This window comes from Rhinolophus sinicus, chromosome 16 (genome assembly GCF_057876585.1).
Source record: "Rhinolophus sinicus isolate RSI-liver-muscle chromosome 16, RSI-T2T, whole genome shotgun sequence".
Classification (NCBI taxonomy): Eukaryota; Metazoa; Chordata; class Mammalia; order Chiroptera; family Rhinolophidae; genus Rhinolophus; species Rhinolophus sinicus.
The window spans coordinates 150,261,155-150,285,375 of record NC_142516.1 but is presented as its reverse complement, the minus strand read 5'-3'; the positions used below and the strand labels follow the sequence as shown (position 1 = coordinate 150,285,375).

Here is a 24,221-nt window from a genome sequence, read left to right as displayed (position 1 = left end):
AAAGCCACAAAGTGAATTATGACATTGCACGAGCTTTGACTTTATCTGAATTTACTTGCATCACAATTTCTAACCATCCTTTGTTGTTCTGAGATTACTACAACTTTTAGTTTCTGGATTCCTTGGGAGTGTGAAAACCGAATGGAGCTGTAGTAATTCCCCCTCATCTCTAGTGCCCTTTTCTCAAGTGCCAATTTGCTAGGCAGTTTTGTGGGTGTGCTGAGCTAAGGAAAATTGTTTCTAGGACATTCTCTACACTGTAAATATCTAGAGGACCCTCTGGACCCATACACTCCTGAGGTTGAGAGAAGCCGGATGCCCTCTGTCCCCCTGACCCTGCAAAGTGTTGCTTCACTTTCATCTTCTGCTGTCTACTCACAGGTAAACACAAATCCCTTACCCTGAGGTGTTCATTTTGCTTCTAGAGATTTGAGTTCAAGCAACCCCGGACCACTGCAGCATTAAGTCACAAACAGCATCTCTAAGACACCCTAATGTTCACAAGGTGATGGAAGACACTGACTGAATGTTAATCAGTTTGTAAAATTACAGATATCATCTAAAAGCTTACATAAAGTGTTGCTTTGATGACTAAATTGGTTAATAGCTCCTAGAACTGTCCACGGACATAGGATGCACACAGTCAATGTTAGGCATTGTTATTATTGCTATCAGTTTAGTTTCATGTGGAACTTTCCATATTTTAGGTGAGCTTGTTCCTTAATCATTGCCTGGGGGATAACTTTCAAGGCACTCTCTTTGAGAGCTGGCAAGGGATGGAATCAAGTGGGGATCTCTCGGGTATTTTGTTAAAGATGCTAAAATGATTCCCCAGTCCTGAAAGCAGACAGAATCTTAGGAAGATTCTAACACAAAATAATCCTTTATGGAAGAAAATGGCAAAATCTGGACAGCGATGTGTTTTTTTTGTTTGTTTTTGTTTTTGTTTTTGTTTTCCAGTTCTTCTGATGGTCTAGGAAAATCTGCATGAAAGCTGTGAGATAGAAACCTAAATCTAAATACATGCCTTGCTCTTAAATATCCCGATTTACTTCTTTTCTTTTCCAAATTGGCTAACGCAAAACAATTGCAATGGAGACACCTGGTTGCTTTTACCCTGTGTAATTCTCAGATTCCCTAAAAGCAGCGCCTGAGAAATTAGCTAAAGAGAGAGCACGGCTGAACACGAATGGGCTGATAACACAATCTGAGTGTACTATCTGGTGTTCCGCCTTGCCCTGCTGGGATTAGAGCTGCAAGTGAGACTGAATTGGGCCTTATCTCACTCTGGGGCGGCTCCAGGCTTCAGCTGAATGCCCACATGCATAAGCCACAGCTTTGCAGAGCAGAGCGCCTTGTGATGTCCTCATGCCCAAATCCCAGCGAGGCCATGCAAAGCAGGGCGCTTCTGAACCAAATAATCACGGAAGTCTCTGAATAATGCATGAGAGTAGGACCCTCCCTGGCACATTGGAAAATGTACTGGGAGGAACTGTACTCAGCAAGATAGCAAAAACAAGCCCCTGGAACACACATTCCCTGAAATTTATTCTTGCAGCAGCCACTTGGGGGAAAGTGAAAGCAAATATGAAAACCACCCGAAAATCATGGCGTTTTAGTGAGTTTGAGGCTCATAGGTTTCACATCAATATAAAGCAGCAACATGACAGGGTTTGAAATTTTATCTTATTGATAAATACTAACTCTTCCTCTGGGGAATTGGGGGGTGGGCTGATCATCACTGAGAAATGACCAGCATCGTCTGGGAGCCTCTTATTTCATGCCCTTTTTTGGTTGGTTTAGTATCATATATGATTTCCCTTAATGAAAGTTAGCTGATACCTAAACATTGTTTTAAAAAAAAACTTGCCACTCAAGAAGCTGTTTCTTTGAGGACCAGAGCTGAATATAATCGGGTGAGGGACCTCCATCTTTCGGGTCCAGATGTTGGCTTTAATATAGCCGCAGTGCTGATGAATAGGATTTGAGTCCACAAAAGTTTAGTCTCTAATTTGACATTCCAGCTGCTCATTAAGAGCAAAATAAACACATCGTTTTGGAAAAATGTTTCCTTGCCACCGTGTCACAAACCCCAGCTGGCTGTCCTGGAATGTCCATGTTTGGCTCATGTTCTGGGCAGGGCACCTTCCTGGTTCAGCCAAGAGGGGTCAGAGACAGAAGCCTGTTTCACTACCCTCCCTTGGCTCCCAGGTGACCTTGTCCCCTGGTGCTTGATGATGTCTGGCCTCGTGCAGTGGCCCTGTGCTCTCCTACGTTGACTGTGGTTGGCTGTATTTTGGCATTGTGAAAATGGAATGAGGACAATTCTCTTGACTCAGAAATTCTACTAGCAGTTTATACTCTAAACAATTATTTATGGCCTCGGATGTTCATCAGATTATTGTTTATAGTATACCCCTCTAAATACAATCATCCTCTTTGTCCAAAATTGGGAGCTTGGTCACATAAATTATGGTACATCCATAATTAGAATATTATGCTTTTATGGAAGAATATTAAATGAAGTGGAAAAATTGTTCACCTTGTATTTTTTGAGTTTAAAATACAGGTTAAAATATGTTGTACATTGTAATGTCAAATTTGTAAAAGAAAAGTATATAGATTTAACTGGTTATATCTGAGTGAAGTGATTATAGGTAATTTTTATTTCCTTTTTGTACTTTTCTGCATTGCTTGTATTTTCTATAATGAAAACATATTGCATTTCTAAAGGGAGAAAGGGGGGCAAATTGATGATTTAAAAAAAAAAGCCAGAACAGCTACATCCAAAGGATTCTCCCTTTAATGTTATAGGCACACAGGTAAGAAAACGGCGACAGGACCTCTTTCCTCCTGAGGGAACCGCTGTGGGCATTCCTCTCCCCTCTTTCTGGCCAGTTGAAAAGCGTCTAGGTCTCTGGGTAGTAAGTAAAATAAAAATCCCTTAGCCTAAAGGGTCTGGCTGCTTTGTAAGTCACTGTGAAGGAGGAGGTAGTGGCAGCTGGGTGTGTGGTGCGGGAGGAGGGGGGCATGGCTTCTGTGTGAGGTAAGATAACAACCAGCGCGTGTCTCCATTTTCTCATCACAATACCGGACATCCTTGGAACCGATGGCTTTGACACATACCATTGTTGGCCTCTAAAGTTATTTATTATGATACTTAACAATCAGAGTTCCCAATTTCCCATTTGCTTAGAACATCATTTTTAAATTCCTCAATTTGTTTTCAAGGCTTGATAAAAGGCCTTTTCATCAGTGTGTCAAAGGGCAGTCTGATTGCTATGCTCTAACTGCAGCAATTCCCCCATCAGATACAGTATAGTATAGATAATGCTCTATTGAGATAATGAAGAATGGGTAGCCCATAATGAGTGCACAGCTCTAAAGAGAGTCAGGAAATTAATTCCATTCTGAGCATTTGGAAATGATTCCAGCACACAGTACAGCAGGGCAGACGGAGCTAAGTTTCACTTTTTGGAAATACACACAATAGCTTATGTTGAAGATGTACTGGTCGTCTGTGCATACTTCATGGTGAGGCCCAGAGATCTCCTTCAGAGCCCCCCCAAGTCCACCTTACGATCCCTCACAGTATCTTTGGAAGACGCTGAGCTTTGGCAAGACTGGATTATGTAGGGAAAACTCATTTCAAAGTCTATAGGGCAAGAGGAAGGAGGAGAAATTATTTCCCGTGTATTTCGCAAAGTCTAGGCAAAAAGAAACCCTTAGCCTGGGCCATTTCTGTTGGTTAGGGCACCAACCAGTTCAAATTCCTAGGGACATTACCATCAGAATTCCTGAAACAATGGCTGATGAAATGTATATATTTATTCATTCCACAAACATTGAACACCTGAACATCCATGATGTATAAGGTCATGTATCATATTCTCTGGGGTATGAAGCATGAGTAAGACATAAAGCCTCTTCAAGGGATAAAAGATTCACTGGTCATTGAAATACAGATAAAGCATAAGAGTACATAAGAGGTCTGACAATTAAGTTCGTGAACTCATCCTAGAAAAAGTGCCACATGCCTCATTGCTGAATATCACTATGGTCACCTTTGAAGTGCTCCCCTTGGGAAGCTATGCACCGATGCCAGTGCCTAGTCCACCCTTCAAAGCAACTTTGGAACTCTTTCTCTGGAATGGCCATCAGAGCTGTCATTGTATTACCTTTGATGTCCTGAATATCATCAAAATGTCTTCCTTTTAATATTTCCTTTATCTTTGGGTAAAGAAAGAAGTCATTGGGGGCCAGATCAGGTGAGTAGGGAGGATATTCCAATGCAGTTATTTGTTTACTGGCTAAGAACTCCCTCTCAGACAGTGCTGTGTGAGCTGGTGCATTGTTGTGATGCAAGAGCCATGAATTGTTGGCAACAAGTTCAGGTAGGTTTCATCTAACTTTTTCACACAGCCTTTTCAACACTTCCAAATAGGAAGCTTGGTTAAGTGTTTGTCTAGTTGGTACAAATTCATAATGAATAATCCCTCTGATATAAAAAAGGTTAGTAACATTGTTGCAACAAGTTCGCAAACCTAATTGTCAAGATCTTTCATATATACAACGGAATATTATTCACCCCCAGAAAAGAATTAAATCTTGACATTTGCAACAACATGGATGGACATAGAGAGTGATATACTAAGTGCAATAAGTCAGACCGAGAAAGACAAATACCGTTTGATTTCACTTATATGTGGAATCTAAAGAACAGAATAAATGAACGAACAAAACAGAAACAAAGTCACAGATACATAGAACAAATAGATGATTGCCAGATGGGAGAGGGTTTAGGGGGAAGGATGAAAAAGGTCGAGGGATTAAGACGTTCTACTACTGTCATGGTGATGTAAAGTACAGCGTAGGAAATATAGTCAATATTATTGTAATAGCTATGTGTGATGTCAGATGAGTACTAGACTTTTGGGGGTGATCACTGTGTAAGTTATATAAATGTCTAATCATTATGTTGTACACCTGAAACTAATATAATATTGTATGTCAATTGAAAAAAAAATAAAAAATAAAGCATAAGAGGCACAGGTTTCAGGGGGGCAGCAATCTCTTCCACCAAGGGCATCAATGAAGGCTGGCTGGAGTTTCTAGTTGAGCTGGTTTTTATGAATACATAGTAGTGTGGAGTGTGGCGATATTAATTTCGTTTCCTGATTTTATGAGAGTTAAGCTAGTAGTGGAAGGAATATGTTTATTAAACCTCCCCTGTGAACCTAGCATTTTGTAGGTTCTTTCACATGTATTCTCGTTGGCTAGACAAGTTATAGCCTCATAAAAGTGATTTTTTTATTAAAGTGTAGTTGACATACAATATTATATTACTTTCAGGTATACAACATAGTAATTCTTCATTTATATACCTTGTGATGTGATCCCCATGATAAATCTAGTAACCATTTGTCACTGTACAAAGTTATGATATTATTGACTACATTTCCTATGCTGTACATTACATCCCCATGACTTATTTGTTTATTAACTGGAAGTAAATACCTCTAATTCCCCTTCATCTTTTTTCACCCATCCCCTACCCCTGCTCCCTTCTGGCAACAATCAGTTAGTTCTCTGTATCTGTGAATTTGTTTCTGTTTTGTTTTGCTTATTTGTTTTCCAGGTTCTACATAGAAGTAAGATCATATGGTATTTGGGTATTTGTCTTTCTCTATCTGATTTATTTCACTTAGTATAATACCCTCTAGGTCCATCTGTGCTGTCGCAATTGACAAGGATATGGAGAAAAGGAAACTCTTGTGCACAATTAGTGGGATTGCAAATTGGTGTAGCCACTGTGGAAAACAGTTTGGAGGTTCCTCAAAAAATAAAAAATAGAAGTATCATATGACCCAGCAATTTCACTTATGGGTATGTATCCAAAGGAATGAAAATACTAATTTGAAAAGATATGCATCCCTATGTTCACTGAAGCATTATTTACAATAGCCAAGATAGGGAAGCAATCTAGGTGTCCACCGATAGTTGAATGGATAAAGATGTGAATTAAGTTCATGAACTCATCCTAGAAAAATTTACATACCTCTTTGCTGAATATCACTATGGTCACCTTCGAAGTACTCCCCTTGGGAAGCTATGCACTGATGCCAGCACCTAGTCTATCCTTCAAAGCAATTTTGGAACTCTTTTTCTGGAATGGCCATCAGAGCTGTCATCGTGTTACCCTTGATGTCCTGAATGTCATCCAAATGTCTTCCTTTCAATATTTCCTTTATCTTCAGGTAAAGAAAGAAGTCATTGAGGGCCAGATCAGGTGAGTAGGGAGGGTGTTCCAATACAGTTATTTATTTACTGGCTAAAAACTCCCTCACAGAGAGTGCTGTGTGAGCTGGTGCATTGTCATGATGCAAGAGCCATGAATTGTTGGCGAAAAGTTCAGGTCGCCTAACTTTTTCACACAGCTTTTTCAGGGCTTCCAAATAGGAAACTTGGTTAAGTGTTTGTCCAGTTGATACAAATTCATAATGAATAATCCCTCTGATATCAAAAAAGGTTAGCAACATCGCTGCAGCAAGTTCACAAATTTACTTGTTAGACCTCGTGTACATATATACACACACAGTGGAATATCATTCAGCAATAGAAAAGGAAGTGAATGTTTTTTTAATCACACAGGCAGAGTGATGCTGGCGACTTATACACCTCCTTCCACCATTTTGATGAGCACATTAGCTATGCCTGTTTTCCATTGCAGAATTGAAAGGAACGGATTAGATAGAAGAAAAGAAAAAAAAAATGCTGAGGCAAAAAAGGTAGTTTAGGGGAAGCTGACAATGAGGAAGGGGGAGACCACAATGACAGATGGGTGTATGATATTTCTTGAATCTGTGAAAGATTGCTTCTCATCCACACCCACATTTTTTTGTTCTTCCCTACTGGTCTCTCACCAAGGCTGCTTAATGTCTCTCCTGGACTATTTTGTCCATCCTCAACAGTGTTGCTGAATGAATCTTCCTAAATTAGCACTTTTCCTCTTTCAGAAATTCACAGTTGCTTTCAGAGCCCATGACAATTTGGCCTCTGCATCATGTTCTAGTTTATGCCCTCCTTCCATTTATTCATTTGTTAAGCAAATGTTTAGTGAAAAATGCACAACATGAACTTTCTGGTCCAATTAGGCCACTTTGCTCTCTGTACATTCCTAAATATTCTTTGTCCACTCCTTACCTCCATGACTTGCTAATTAATGCTTTTTTCTTTTTTTTTAATTAAAATTTATGGGGGTGACATTGGTTAGTAAAACTACACAGGTTTCAGGTGTATAATTCTGTAATACATCATCTATGTATCACATTGTGTGTTAATGCTTTTCTCTAATCTACCCACCTTACACCCACCTACTTGAGGGCATTTTCTTTTTTATGTTGTCAACATTCCTAGGGAAGCTCCTTACACCTAACAAACCCTCAAAAAACATGTGTTAATTAAATAGCTTGATAACTGATGAAATGAGCAATTATACAAAAAAAAAAAAAATGATTAGTGACATACAGTTTCTGGAAGCAGTAGGGAAGAAAACTAGTAAGCTTAACATTAAAAAAAAAATACCCCATTGCTACTAATTACCTATTGTATGAAACATCCAACTTCTTACCCAAAGCGTGTATTGACTGTCTCTCTCTGCATACCAACCATCATTATCAAATGGTGGATGTATTAGAAGACTACATATCTTTTTATTCTTTTCACACATTTTAAACATTCAAAACTCATATCAGGTTAGTTTTTAAGAGAGAAGAAAAGGTATATTTATCAAAGGCAATATTAACCTTAGTCATTAAAATACGTTTGTCTCGTAGGATGATCATGTCTTTCACATAGCATCACTCAACACTTGCTGTGGGCAGGATTTTGTGTGAGGGGCTGAGGGACACAAAGTAGCGAAAAGGAATGTAACGGGTAGATGAAACCACGACTTCCAGGTGCAAATTAAGAGGGCGTGCGGTAAGTGATGTGGTACATCCTAGAGGCTGGAAAAGTCAGAGAAGATGGATATGAGGCTTGAGCTGGGCCAGGAAAGATGAGCAGGATGCAAATGAGCAAAGAAAAAGGCAGACTGAAGGAGGCAGGGACGAACGCCCTTGTGCTGAATTTAGAATTCTTTAATATGATTATCTTACAGCCGTGTAAGACACTAAAGTAGTCCTAAACCATGGAAAAGTGTGTGTTCTGTCTTAGAACGTTAGTAAGCTGTGATGGCCCACATGTTAATTATCGGTGATAATGATTATTGAACTAAACCAAGGCGCCAGAGCCCTCATCTTCCTGACTACTAGGTATTGGCCATCATTACCCTGGGGCCACAGAATGACAATGCTAAAGAACTGCAATTGTTCTACAGACATTCTTAAATGAATTAACCCAAGCTCTCAATGAAGTAGGTGGCAATGGGAGACTTGCTGACAGGATGCTGTCACTGAGACAAAGTTATCTGTCTTTGGGATTGTGCTGGTCCAGGGAGATTGGCAGAACATCTGCTTAACTTGATGGTTAGAATTTCTCTCACTTTACCAAAGCATTGGATGCCTGACATCTCCTTGCAGGCAATGTCTTAGTCATCTCTGAGTCCCCAGTGTCTAGCCCCAAGTGCTTGGCAAACACAGGGTGTGGGGGTGCCCAATTAATGTTTGGAGAGCTAACGAATGAATGGATAAATGAAAGGGAAAAATAATAGTTTACTTACTTATATTTCCAAACCCTGGGGAGAGTTTTGCAAGGACAAATATATGAACAGATGATGCTCTGCCTAGTCTTAGGAAATTGAATGGAAAGGAACAGCAGTCCACAAAGGCCTCTGCTTTGTGGCCATAACAGGCTTTGTTGGGGAACTGCTTGTCCTTCCTCCCTTTTCGTTGTTTTACCCTCCATTGTGCTGTTGAACAAGTAAGGCCTGAAAAGGAAAGTTGCAAATTTCAGTAGTCCGGAAACCTTTAAGTGTTTTCCTTAGAAACTGAAACGGGAATTATGGGAACAGAAAAAAATGTTTCCATTGTGGGGAGGAGATTCATGAGACTGGAGCAAAGCGTGTGTACAATGCAGGCTGGGTGTGTGGCCTGGATGTAGACATTATTGCATCAGTGATTTTTGCAGTTCCTGTCTGAAAGTAGATAAGCAATTGAAAGTAGCAAAAAAAGAAATAGAAATGAGAAATATGATTTAATTAATCCAATTTTGTGTTTTGCCCAATTAACAGGGAAATAATAAATTTTCAGTTTGTGGTCTTATTTGACCCAATACCAAGGTCTCGCTGATTTAAATACTCCTGTCCTGATGCCTTTGGCATCCTAATAATGATGAGTTGCGTCGTTATTGTTCCTGTATTTATTATGCAATTGTTTTATGAGATAAAAAAATCAACCTCAGCTTGTAGAATTGAAAAGTGCAAAGTTCCAACATAGGACCATGGCAGGATTAATAATGACATGCCGTATAATTTTCAACCCTAATGACATCCTCTCTGAGCAAAACTTTACCGTCAACATTTCTTTGTGGAGCCTAGAAGCTGTGTCAGTCCTTTTCTGCTTTCCTTCCTGACCTTTTGGGAAATTTTCTTCCTCTGATGGAATTGTCATTCTGTCACAGGAAAAGACAACAGAGTAATGTAAAACGGTGACTGGCAAAAGCAAGGGCTCAGGCTGGCCTGTGTGTGACAGTTCCAGTAAATTCCTTCTCCTGATTTAAAGGGAAGCGATTGTTACTTAAGATTTTGAAGTTTCTTTTACATTTCAAAACTATTTGGCTAGACATTCTAAATAACTGAATACAGTAAATGTATAGTTTTAATTATTATAGTCCATCCATTCCTTTTTAAAGCAGCATAAAGAACATGGTACCCTTAGATTTCTTATTTTTGTCATTGCTTTTACTAGGTATGCATTTTTTTGGGGGAAAAATCCAGTTTAGGTCAGCCAAGGAAATCCTTCTCAGAATTTTTCAGGACCATTTTGTCTGTACAGGAGAACTCTGCATGTCACTCTAGTGACAGAAGTGGGACGGTCAGCCCATTCCAATGGTAGCTGCTCAAATTATGAGAAAGATTTTCCTTATTTTGAATCAATATTTGTTTTCTTGTAATGCCTGCTATTGTGTCTTTATCTGTCATCTTTTCCAACACTCTTCTTGCCTTTTTAGACTTCTCTTGCCCTTTTAAGCCAGAGGTACCCCGTCTGTACCTGATCATTCTGGGGCTAACCAATTCAAAAATACATTTCTCTTCAATGTTCCCTTAGATGTCACTAGATGAGATAAGACCTGTGATTCTAGTAACCACAGCACCTGACAATTAATACCATTCACTAAGTATTAGTTACATCTTTGTTTTTAAAGTATCAATATGATGCACAGGAAAGCCTAGGGCTTTGAAATCAAATAGGCCTAGATTTTATTGCAATTCAAGTATTAACTTGCTCTAGGATTTGGGGCTTTATTTTTCACCTTTCTCAGTCTGTCCTCCATTTTCTTTTTTTTTTTTTAAGTAATGATAAAATCCAGTTTACAAAGTTGTGTTCAGGATTAACTGTGCCCATATCCATAAAGCACCTAGCACAGTTCTACTGAACAGTAGTTGTTCAGTAAATATTAGTCGCCACACACAGCACATCCTCCCGCAACCTCACTCCTTTGTAATCCAGAATGGCAGTGTAAACAGAAAAAATAGCAACCTTGGCTTCCAGCTTTGACCTTTCTAGTCCCAAGACCTTGGACAAATCACTTTACTTCCTTGCATGTTTCCCTACCATATAGTCCCATGTCTACTACAAAAGTTTATATAAAATATTGGATTGGTAATAACTCAAATATCATGGTCTGTTCTCTTAGTGTAAGATATTGCTATTGCTGGTAGTAATCTATCAGAGAATAATTGCTTAATGAATGCATGATCTATTCCCCCACACCTCCCTCCCTACATTGGAGCAGGGAGGAAAAGCCCAGCAAACTTAATATTGAAGACCAGTCCATGCATGTTTACGAAAACATGAATATATAGGAGTATTTGCTTGATCAGTGCAAATCCAGGCACACACTCTCACAGGAGCATTTGGCAGAAGAGCCATTGCTCAATGCTGATATCAACACTACAAAAGTTCAGAATCCCAGAGTTGCAGTTGTCAATGACTGACACGCTTTCTTTCATTTCTTCCAGGAATTTCTATTACATTACAATGTTGCGTGATCCAGTGTCTCGGTACCTGAGTGAGTGGAAACACGTCCAGAGAGGGGCCACGTGGAAAACCTCCCTTCACATGTGCGATGGAAGAAGTCCCACCCCTGATGAGCTGCCTACCTGCTACCCTGGGGATGACTGGTCTGGGGTGAGCTTGCGGGAGTTCATGGACTGCACCCACAACCTGGCTAATAACCGCCAGGTGCGTATGTTGGCTGACCTCAGCCTGGTGGGCTGCTACAACTTGACTTTCATGAACGAGAGTGAGAGAAATACCATCCTGTTGCAGAGTGCAAAAAACAACCTGAAGAACATGGCCTTCTTTGGGCTCACGGAATTCCAGAGAAAGACACAGTTTCTCTTTGAGAGGACATTCAACCTCAAGTTCATCTCTCCCTTCACACAGTTCAACATCACACGGGCTTCCAATGTGGAGATTAATGAGGGGGCCCGCCAGCGAATCGAAGAGCTAAACTTCCTGGACATGCAGCTGTATGAGTACGCAAAAGATCTGTTCCAGCAGCGGTACCACCACACCAAGCAGCGAGAGCACCAGAGGGACCGGCAAAAGCGACGGGAGGAGAGGAGGGTGCAGCGGGAGCATAGGGGCCAGCGGTGGCCCAAAGAGGATGGGAACACAGAGGGGGCAGTCACTGAGGACTACAACAGCCAAGTGGTGAGATGGTGACCCCCTGCCCGCTCCTCCCTCTGGAGGGGGAGAATGAGCAGCAGACTGACCTTCAGTGGCATTGCCATTCTGAGGGCATCTGGCTGTATGTGACATGATTTGGACACCTGCTTCCTCTTTGTCTTCATCTTTATCCAGCAGGAGAGGATTGGTCTTGTGCTTCTTTTTTTCCTGACATTTTTCAATCTGTGATGTTGAGTAGGGTAGGAATGCCTCCAGTATAGACCACTTTAGAAGGTCAAGGAGAGAAGCACCAAAAAGGAAACTGTCTGTGCAATCTCCTTTACGGCAGCATAGGTTAGAGTTTGGGCAACTGGAACCCACAGAGGCACACATGAAAAGCCAAATAATGGCTTGGATATTTGGCTGAAACTGGTCTATTTTATACTATCTCTGTAATGGAAACATTGGTCTATTTAAAGAAAGAGAAAAAGAAGTCCCTTACAGCCCTTTCATGAGATTCACGCCAACCCTCACTCTGCCGTTGGCTGTCACCTTTGAACTCTATTTGAATGTGGTTTAAATCGTAAGAAGAGTAATGTGTTTTGTTGTTGTGGTCTTTTAAAATAAGATTACCCTACTATTGACCATCATTATTGACATCCTACAAAGCCCTGCATCTTAGCCCTGAGATATGCTTCCTATCCCACAGTTTAGGGAATGGGGAGTGGATTCAGGACTGGGGTGCTTTTGGCTCTTGAGATGTGAGCGTTGGTAGGGGCATTTAGGAGGAAGATGTGCTTATTAACTAATGTCTAAGGAGATTACACTTTACCAAATTTTATTTTCAATGTAAGGAATGAATGATAAGGGAGAAAAAGGCGGGAAGATAACTATATGTCTAATATTTCCAAACTGGCTACAGAACCTGAGTTTTTTAAAGAATAATTCTGAGTTATACCTCTTTGGAGCAGTCATTTTCATTGATATGGTATTGCCTGGTTTAAAATTCTGCAATCAGAGAGGAAAAGACATTTAAAAACAATTTGGCCTGAAGAATAGGACATTAGCTAGCAGGTATCAAAAATACATATTGGAGGTCACTAAATAAATCATAATTTTGATTTGGGCCAGGAGAAATGGAACACAATAAGCCAGGAGTTTAAAAAGACTGCATCCTGAAATCTTGAAAGTTTCTAGCCTGGTAACTTTTTCCTCCCCACATGGTCTTTACCTGTTGTTAGACTGTGGCTACAGCTGCTGACTCAGGCGAGAGTGTATGAAACGGAACCAAAACATGTGCTGCATTGCCACGTGCTTTTCATTTCCACTTTTTCCCAACCAACTACAATAACACAAAGGTTTTGAATAATAAGGGAAGAAGTATGGAAGAGGAAATCGAGATCCCTTGCCTCACATTCAGTAGGATCAGAGTGAGTAAAAAGTCTCACTACAGATTGATCTGATCAATCCTCTCAAGGAGCTGAAGGAAAATGAGTGAAACTCCTAAATCAGATGGAAAAGCCTATTTCACTGATATCCAACCTGTTTGATGGTTAAGCCAGCTTTGTATAAGCCACGTCTCAACTTTCAGAATACTCTTTCTGGGGTTGAGAGTCAATCAACCCATAAGCATTCATGGAGTGGCTGCCTGCGTGGAGGGGAGCCTACTGCCTCCATCAAAGAGAAATCTAGAGAAGACACTTCTCTCATGACCCTTGACTTCATCTGTCCTGTGAGGGAGGCGTTATTGGGAATCTCCCTTTGGCCAGAAATTGTGGAAGGCCCTTTTCATACTTTAAATCTATTCACAACAAGGTATGTATTATTAGTCCAAATTTCACAGATGAAAAAAGTGAAACACACTGACAAGAAGTGCGTCCTGGTGGCCTGTACGCTAGGCCTGGCTGACTGCAATGGGCAAACTCTTTTTACTCCATCATGTTTTCCATATGGGATAAAAGCTTCCTGCCAATCATGCAAGAATCCAGCTGTCATTGCTTAGAAGTGTATGTCTCTATCCCGGGTGGCTGCCACCACTGTGACAGCACTAAGCTGTCAGTGACTCAGAGCCATGCTGCCTTGAGTAAGTCCAGCCCTCTCCACATCACCTACCCATCAATGAGCTGAGAGATTAATGGCATTTTAGGTCATTGTACTTTTTGAGCCATATATGAGGATGAGTTAAAGGGGCCAAGTAAATGTTGCTTGCTAGTTGGTAGAGATTAGTCCAACAAAATATTGTTTCCTTTTCCAATGATTTGTTCCTAAATTAGGGAGGGAAGGAGGATTACATCTGGGATTAATGAGCATATCTCTCTCTCTCTCTCTCTCTCTCTCTCTCTCTCTCTCTCTCTTCACATTTCGATGTTAGGATACAATGTTCTGTCTAGAATGGCAGGACAGCAAATTATCCTTCTGCCTGCCACTATGACACACGCACGCACACGTGCACACAAATAACAACCCAGTGTTTTGCTACGGGGAGAATCAAACCAGGTTAGAAAGTATTCAGATTGTTTCTTTGAAACTCACTTTAAATTTTTGGCAGAGAATCCATGCATAGCTGAGACTTGGAGGCAGCCCCTGCTAACTTCACACTGTTCCTTAGGCAACACAGGATTTATAGGAAAAGGTTTTCCACGGCCTTGCTGTTAAAGGCGTGATGTATGGTGCTCCACTGGAGACCAGTATCAGGATGTGCAGAGGAGAAACCATCTCTTTGTGTTGTCCTGAGGCCAGTGCTGAGCAAATTAAAAAAGACCAACAAGGGCTTCCTCCTCAGGTCATTTCACTCTAAAGCAGCACACTTGTCATATCCCTGGGGTCCTATGTTGATAGAAACGAAGAGGTAGGGACGCAGTTTGTTCTTTGAACATTGACTGCACACCTACCTGCTGAATGAAGCCCAGGGAAGTGATGCCTTCAGAAGGCATCTGGGCCTAAGGCTCCATGGGAAGTCAGCAGCCTTAAGATCCCAATCCAAATCAATTCCAAATATATTAGTGTTAAAAAGCCAAAAAGAAGGGAAAAAATTTCCCCAGGGAGTTCTACCTCCTATTGATTCCTGCAACACCCAGGTAGACATTCCTCTTCTTCTCTTGGCAATGGCGGCTCCAGTCACCAGATTGGAATGAGGTGTCTGATTAAATAATTGTTATTTATTATTATTATTGACTAAGGTACATACTACCTATTCTGCCTCCTTCTCATTGTTTGGTAGCCTTCTCTTGGTAACTGGAGGAAAACTGCCCTGAGAATTATTTGGATTCTCTTTCTAATAATTAGCAACATTAGCAATTACTGTTAGGCAACAGTTAAGGATAATCATGTGTGCCATAAAAAATTAGGAAAATGTGCTTTTTATTATATAAAGGCAATAACTTTGTCACAAATAGTTTGATCAAAGTCTTGAACTATGAGGATTTCTTCAAAAGTCTGTCTAGAGGCCCTATGACTCTGGGAAAGAAGGTCTACCAGCTAGACCTAGCAAAGAGTTGAGCACAGATCACTGAAAAGTAAATATAAGTCCATTGGATAGGATTCCCATTTGGAAGAGGAACTCAAAATACTAGTGACTTCAATAAGATTGAAGTGGGTACTGTCTGACTTAGAAGACAAACTGGTCGGTAACACTGGTGTGTGACGTTACCGGAAGCCCTGTCTTGATTTTTCATCCCAATGTGCAGCTTCCAACTCATGGTCCAAGATGACTGCTGCAGCTCCTGCCATCTCATTTGCATTTAAGACAGCAGAGAGGGAATGGAAAGGAGTTGCGTATATCACTTCTAGTCACATCTGATGGGCTAGGGCCTAGTCATTAGCTACATTTGCCTGCAAAGAAAGCCAGGAAGCATCTCTATTATTGGTTGCCATGTGCCTTGATAAATATGAGGGTTCTATTGTCAAAGAAACAATGTGAAAATTAATACTGATAAAAACTATCAGTATCTGACACAAAAGGGAATTGAAAAATATTTCAAGTGCTTTTCAATGTCATCTGTTTTGTCATGTTTTACAAAGGATACGATTAAAATTCATTTCTTTGTATAGTAGTTAATGCTTTTCAAAACATTTTCACATTTAGTATCTCAGTGATCTTCACTATATTCTTGTATGTTAAATGGGACTTCTAGTCATTACCCATTGGATAGTTTGACACGGAGATTCAGAGGTATCAAAAGATTTCCCCAAAATTCTAGTTTACTATCTAGAAAGTTGCTCATAGCCCCAGTCTTTGAATTTCATAGCCTTTCCTACTACTTATGCTGCTCGGCATCAGTATTGGGGTTGGGAATTGCTAGAATATGAAATCTAAATCTTTATTGATATGTATCTTTCCTTACCTTCTCATGGAACTGCAGTGACTTAGATAATGCCAAGGAGACTGGTGGAGTTGGCCCTTCACCCCCTCCTCCAGTGAAGGAGCCTGTTTTTTGGAGATCAAGAAGCATAGGCACTCAAACACCTCCTGTTGGATGTCCACCCCATCACATACAAAAACTATTCAAGATGAAGGCCGAGGACATATGCTCACACCTCCTTAGGGAAGCTCAGTGTTAGAAATATTTAGAATTAGTAGGAGCCTGAATAGTGAAGCATAAGGGGTGATCAATAGAACCCCTGCTCTAAACATTTCCCTTCCTCTCTGCATTTTCCCTAGGTCCCTGGAATTTTATCAGCAACTTATTGCTTTAGTTCTTAGAGGTGTACTTTTTTGGTGTTAAATGAGTCCCTTTGTACAATTGCTGGAAAGAGGAAATGCTTTAAGGTGTCATAAGTTAACATCACACAGAGAGTTTATCTGATTCCTTTTCAACTATGACTTCCAGCTGAGAAGAAAGTCCTGTATAATGGGATCATGCAGAGGTGGAGGTTAGGGAGTGGAGGGGTAACTATATTAAAAAAGTAGGGCCCCTACAAAGGAAGCGGATCTTGCAAAGGTAGAAAGATGAGGAATTACATATGTACTAGTAAATAATGAAAAATGGAAAGAGACTAAAATACAGCTTCTGCCCTCAAGAATAAGGGGAGGCTGGAGACTAATTCTTTTGTCCATTTAAAAGAGCAAAAAAGAGGACATGAATCTCCTGAAGCAGGACCAGAGCATTGGGACAGTTTTAGGGACTGAAAGAAAGGCTGACTGAGTTGGAGGCGTTGGATCAAAGAGAAAGCTGGGTCAGACATAGGCAGAGAATAACCTGATCTGATCACAACAGTGTCTCCAAGGTTTTCCTCTCTCATTGTGCCTCCACCAGGCGTCAGAACTGTAGCTGAAAGTCTCCAGGCTGGATGTCAGGGCTGGCTGAAGTCTAATAACTACCCACTTGTGTCACCTCTGGGGAACATGCAAAGGTTCTTTCTCCAAGGCACTTTCAGCTTTTCTCCTTGTCCCCTTCCTCCATCTCTACTGGACATAAGCCTGCTCTTCTCTCATCACATTCACCTGGACACATCTGAACTGATTCCCAAAACTTTGAATTAACCCTCTGGGCCAGGGGGGGAAGGGTTCTGAGAGCTGTGTGTTTTGTAGCCTAATGGATGGAATGCACGTGGACCCATCTTCATGACACATTGACAGACCCAACCGACCTTGCAGAGGTGCTGAGATTTCCAGCGGACTGGCCTCACTATGAACACCAGCAACATCTGCAAGAAAAATGCCCCCGAACTTCCAGGCAAGGACTTGAGGTAACCTAACAGAACTGCGGATCTGAGAATATGGAAGCACAGATGTTTCTTGAGCTTATATTCCAAATTGTCTATGGAAAAGAGTGCAACTGTCATCTTTTGACACAGTAAGTGGAAACTCTGTGAGTTCCATGTTCTGCTGTACTGTAGGAACTCATCAAAGGGCCAGATGTCAGTGCTGAAAAACTTCAGTTCCTGCCAGGGAAAACCATGTTCTGAGGAAGCAGAGTTTGTGTGATTTAGTCATTGTCAGAGTTGTCTCCCACCAATCTGTCGTTATTTTTTTAAATCATGTAATCATCTATTCTTTCCTTCTTCCCGCTCCCCACCCCCGGAAGTACTTTTTTGGATTTTGCTTGCATTATTTTTCATTTAATGTATCAAAGATTTTAAAAAAAAAGTGTTGGAAAGAAAAATATGGTGCCCCATTTTAGATGTAAAGATAGTTCTTCAATAGATAGTAAATTATTTCTTCTAAGAGATATTTCCTTTTGTTTCTGTGCAATAATATGTATGAACTTGGGTACTAGGAGATTGTATTGTGACATTATCAATCCTTACTGATATTTAAAAATGATAGTTTGTAGAACTGAGGATTTCCATTGATGTGAAGCACAATTTAATGAATAAGTTAATATATTAAACTGTTGTGGTGTCAAAAACAATTGTTTCCCCCCCCTTAATTTTGTCAGACGTTTTTGCAAAATGAGAAAAGCTGGTTAAATACTTTAAGGGATTTGTGGAAATTGAATCCACAGGATCAGCTTTGTCAAACTCAAAGATTCATGCTTTGGATACAAATGTAGTTATTGGATGTGAAACTTTAAAAGCATACAGAAAGAAAAGAAAATACAGATTGAAGCAATTTAAAATGTCTGAGGCCAGGGAGGATTTCACAGGCTCTCAAACACGTAAGCTTCTAAAATCGTGGTTCTCAGTAACCCTCTCCATTCATTGCATACTCCAGGACATTGAAATTCACTGTGAAAAGTGCAAAAGCAACCTGAAGATGAAAGAATGAGGAAAAGATTTGAGAAAGAGTGGTGGGAAAGAAAAACAGGAATTGGAGCAAAGGATTTTGGAACTGAGTCTACAAGGAAGGAAAAGAGGTAGGGAGGAAAGGGAAGAGAGAGAATTTGGGGCGGGGAGAGACAGAGAACAAGAATGGAAGAAGAAAAACACAACAGCAATGAAAATTAACATGGGTTCACAATTTCAAAGCGTATGGTTTGTCAGAAATTTTAAAACATATGACTAGTGTCTATAACATAAGCAAAGAAAAAGTGAATAAATAAGCTAACATGTTAAACTGTTGTGGTGTCTAGAAAAATTGTTTTTCCTTCATGATTTTGTTAGACATTTTTGCAAAATGAGAAAAGTTGGTTAAACGCTTAAAGGGATTTATGGAAATTGAATCCACAGAATCAGCTTTGTCAAACTGAAACTTCTAGTACAGAAAAGTTGCTTCATTTAAAAATCCCTTGAATTATGCAATTTACTATTTTGTTTGCATTCTATAGAAGTGGTATTGTAGATTCCTTCCTTGCTTATAGATGAGTGATGTTAGAAAAATGTCATTGCACTATGTCCCTCTAACTAGTAGGAACATATGAAAGGGACGTTGATTCTAGAACAATTGAAATAGTCATAGGAAAGGCTCCAAAAATAATAGAAGTTAAATACAAACATAGCTGCATACAGGCACACGCACACATTTTGGGAACCCCTATCTTCCAAGAAAAAAACTCACATAAGTTCAAAGAAGGTTGAAGGAAAACTCAAGATTTACTTTTTCCCCTCATTCACCTTGAAAATAGTGTTGAAAATAAGATTTAAAAAATATCAAAATATTGAAAATCTGCTCTCAATCTAGTAATGTTTTACTATCACAGATCAGTTTTTATATTAAATATAAATTTGAAAATTAATGATGTCTAATTCTGTATAATTATTTCTGTATTTTATAAACAATGTCAATTGTGTTTTTTTTTATGATTACAAAGTAGTACATGATCTTAGATAATTTGGAAAATACAAGCTATTGAAAAATCCATACATTTTAGAGCCAAATCATGACATTATTTTTTATGTATTTATTTTCATATTTTTATATATTAGCAATTAGAATACAATTTTAAATACCAAAATTTTAAATAACAAATGTTTTAGGAAATTAGAATCATACAATCTAGGCAATGTAAGTACATATATTAATATCTTAATGCCCATTCTTTGAACACAGCATTTTAGTAGCGGCATTTTAGTATGGCAATTTTATCATTCCCATATTTTAGGGCTTTCTGGTCATTATCAATTTTTCTAATATAAATAACACTGGAATGAATATATTTGTACATAAATAGAATCTACATAAGTGTCTTTGTATACCTGTGGAGAGAACACAGTGAACTATTTGATTGTATCTTTCTAATAACTCCAAAATAAAAAATACTCAAGAGTGTCTAAATTATGTAGATGCAGCTAAATGAGTTGGAAAAAATAAAATTGAACCTTATCCATATACTCAAAGAAAGTTCTATGTATCTCTCCAGAACCACCTTCCTGGCCCTGGGCTGAAGGTCTCATTCCCCCAAGATGTTGGGAGTGTTGGTTGCTGGCTAACAGCTCTCAGCTGTTTCTCTCAAGGACTTTGCCCTCCTGCAGTCACGTCGCCTTTTGGGGCCAGGCCATCTAGATGACACTGCTATGGAGGCAAAGGCCAGGTCTTTTGACTGGCGATATCTCAGCTCCAAAGGACTTGGGGGCAGCAAAGGACCCCAGGTCACTTCCTGCCTCTGACACTGCTGTGGCCTTCACTCCCCCACAGCTTGTCCCCAATCAGCTTTCCACACACACACATCTCCACCGCAGACTCTCCCCTCCAAGGACCTAGGCTGGCCCAAGTTCTAGCCTCCACAGCCTTCTGCCGCATTTCTTCTTTGTTCTAGCACCTGCAGATTTCCCTTCCTGTCTTTTGAAGCTCAGCTTTGTTTTGAAATTTTATTTTGTCATCTTTTGTCCAACATTTCCACTTGTTTACGGCTGAAAGAGGAATCTGTGTAGCCCAGTCTGTTAAGTTCCTAGAAGCAAGTCTGTTCTCAAATTTTTGAATCTCCTTTGATTCTGTGTTTCCGTTGCTTTTTCATTACTCGGCACTTCATCTCATTCTATTTCAAGACTCCAGATTTTCACAATTAACTTTCACCCCTTTTCTACTTTGGGGGACTTTACTCTCTGTTTGCTTAACCTCTCTCTCTCTCTCTTTGTATTTACTCCCTTTAATAATATTTTTCTTTTCTTATTTGTGTTTACATTTTATATATTTTACTTTATCTTTCCAATTCCTTTTTTTCAATTTATTTTATTTTTTAAGATTTTTATTAAAGTATAGCTAACATACAATATTATATTAGTTTCACGTGTACACCATAGTTATTCAACATTTATATACCTAACGAGGTGTTCACCATGATAAACCCAGCAACCATCTGACCACTCTATCACAATATTATTGGCTATATTCCCTATGCTGTACGTTACATCCCTATGACTTATTTGTTTTATACCTGGAAATTTGGACCACTTATTGCCCTTCACTTTCACCCACCCTTTTTATTTAATTTTTCAATTGCAGTTGACATTCAACATTATTTTATATTAATTTCAGGTGTACAGCTTAGTGGTTAGATATTTGTATAATTTAAGAAATGATCCCAGACCAGTCTTGTACTTACCTGGCACTATACATAGCTATTACCATATCATTGACTACATTCCTATGCTTTACTTTGCATCCCCATGATTATTTTGTACTACTAGTTTGTACTTCTTAATCTCTTCACTTTTTCACTCTGCCCTCTAACCCCTTCCCATCTATCACTCCAACAATTCTAGTACCCATCTGACATCATACATAGTCATTACAATATTATTGACTATATCCCTTATGCTGTACCCTACACCCCCATGATTACTGTGTAACAACTAATGTGTACTTCTTAATCCCTTCACCTTTTTCACTCTTCCCTAATTCCCCTCCCATCCGGCAAAGATGAATATGTTCTCTGTATCTATGCGTTAGTTTCTGTTTTGTTTGCTTATTTTCTTCTTTAGATTCCACATATAAGGGAAATCACATTGCATCTGTCTTTCTCTGTCTGACACTCCACTCAGCACTGTACCCTCCAGGTCCATCCATACTGCCTCCAATGGCAAGAACCCATTCCCTCCCATTGCGAGCAATATTGCACTATATATGTACCACTTCCTCTTTATCCAGTTTTCCATAAATGGACACCCAGGCCACCTCCACATCTTGGCCATTGTAAACAATGCTGCTATAAACCTATGGGTGCACACGTCCCCTCAAAGTAGCGTTTTGGGTTTCTTCGGATAAATACCCAGAAGTGGGTCCATTACTGGGTTCTTCTTTGTCTCTTGTTATAGCCTTTGTTTTAAAATCTGTTTTGTCTGGTATAAGCATCACTAACCCAGCTTTTTGTTGTTGTTTTTGTTGTTTCCATTTTTATGAAATCTTTTTCCATCTCTTTACTTTCCATCTGTGTGTGTCTTTCAATCTGAAGTGATTCTCTTGTAGGCAACATATGGAAGGGTTTTGTTTTCTCATCCATTCAGCCCTCCTATGTATTTTCATTGGAGAATTTAATCCATTTACATTGAAAGTAATTGTTGATAGATATGTAGCTATTGCCATTTTATTATTCATAATTTTGATATTTTGTTTTTTTGTTTTCGTTTTTTTTTCCATCTTAAAAAAGTCCCTCTAACATTCCTTGTAATACTGGTTTGGTGATGACGATCTCTGCTGGCTTTATCTTGTCTGGGAAGCTCTTTATCTGTCCTTCAATTTTAAATGATAGCTTTTCTGGGGAGAGTTATCTTGGTTGTAGGTCCTTGCTTTTCACCACTTTGATTTTGTGCCAATCCTTTCTGGCCTGCAGAGTTTCTGTTGAGAAATCAGCTGACAATTTTATGGGAGCTCCCTTATAAGTTACTAGAGGTACTTTTCTCTTGCTGCTTTTAGGATTCTCTCTTTGTCTTTAACCTTTGCTATTCTAATTATAATATGTCTTGGTGTGGGCCTGTTTGGGTTCATCTTGTTTGGGTCTCTCTGCATTTCCTGGACTCTTATGTCTATTTCCTTCACCAGGTTAGGAAAGTTTTCAGTCATTATTTCTTCAAATAGATTCTTAATACCTTCCTTTCTCTCTTCTCCTTCTGGTACTTCTATGATGTGAATGTTGTTACACTTTATGTTGTCCCAGAGGTCTCTTAAACTATTCTCATTTTTTTTGGATTTTTTGTTTTTTGTTTTTTGCTATTCCTATTGGTTGTTTTCTGCTACCTTGTCTTCTAAATTGTTGATTCAATCCTCTGCTTCATGTGGTCTAATGGTAATTCCTCCTATTGCGTTCTTCATTTCAGTTATAGTATTCTTCACTTCTGACTGGTTCTTTTTAATGTTTTCTATTTTTTTTAATTGGTGAATATTGGGGAACTGTGTGTTTTCCCAAGATGTCAAGTTGTTTTTTCAATCTAGTTGAGGAGGGGCGCAGCTCAGCCCCAACTGAAGTCATTGTTTTCAATCTGGTTATGGAGGGTGCAGCTCACTGGCCCATGTGGGACTCGAACTGATTACCTTGGTGTTATGAGCACCACACTCCAACCACTGAGCCAACCGGCTGCCCACCGGCAGCTCAGCTCCAAGCTCAAGATGTTGTTCTTAATCTAGTTGTGGAGGGCGCAGTTCACTGGCCCATTTGGGAATCGAACAGGAAACCTTGTTGTTAAGAGCTCAAACTCTAACCAACTGAGCCATCTGGACACCCCTTTAGTGGTTTCTATGTCCATTTTTATGCTTGCTATTTCTGTTGAAGTTCTAACTAAGTTCCTTGAGCATCTTTATATCCATTGTTTTGAAGTCTATATGTGGTAGGTTGCTTACCTCTATTTTGTTTAGTTCTGTTTCTGGAGTTTTCTCTTATTTTTTCATTTGGGACGTATTTCTTTGTTTTGGTTGCCTCTCTGTGTTTGTTTCTAGGTATTAGGTAGATCTGCTATGTCTTCCAGTCTTGGCTGAGTGGACTTATGTACTAGGGGCCCTGTGGGTCTCTTGGCACAGTCTCCCTGGTCATCTGCTGTGGGTTTTGTGTGCCCTCCTGTTATAGTAGAGCCTTGATTGCTATTGGCATGTCAGCAGGTGGGACTGACCCTCATGTTGATTGGCTGTGCGGTTTGGCTATGTCCACAGCTTACAGACTTCTGGGCAGGGGGCTTACCACACTAAGTGCCTGTTGACACTGCCCTTTGGGTGTGCTGCTTGTGGGGCTAATGAGTGGTGCTCTGCTGTGGTCTGAGACAAAATCTAAGTATGTCAGTTCTGGGGTCTCTTGCAAGGGGCTCTGTTTGAGACCAAGGTTACTCACTCCCTGTTACCAGCCAAGGACTACCTGGTAGGAGCTACAAAGCCATCTGCCATTGTTCGCTGCATGTGCTAACCTGGAGGCATGTGGGAGGTGCCATGCTTTGAACCAAGAATGTCTTCCACAAGCACCAGACCTGGAGTAGCTCTGCAGGACACCCGGAGCCCTGCTGCCACCTGCTGGAGCCATTGATAAAGCCTCGTGCCATACACAAGTTGGGTGAGACATGGTCTCAGGGAGTCACGAGCTTGGGAGGAGT

General features: G+C 39.9%; 1 protein-coding gene across 3 annotated transcripts in view; it reads left to right on the top strand.

The window, feature by feature from the left end:
• HS6ST3 (heparan sulfate 6-O-sulfotransferase 3) overlaps positions 1–18,833 on the top strand; it is a 613,593-nt gene extending 594,760 nt beyond the window's left edge. Inside the window, exons 2-3 of one of the 3 annotated variants that reach the window (XR_002137804.3) lie at positions 11,180–13,646; positions 17,087–18,833. Coding sequence is in view for 1 of the 3 variants with exons in the window: in XM_019737183.3 (XP_019592742.3) it covers positions 11,180–11,888 (709 nt within the window). In the remaining 2 variants the exon portion in view is untranslated. Of the gene's footprint in view, positions 1–11,179 lie in introns of all 3 variants that reach the window. The other 2 variants (XR_002137803.3, XM_019737183.3) reach the window with 2 other exon arrangements.
• The last annotated feature ends 5,388 nt before the right edge of the window (positions 18,834–24,221 follow it).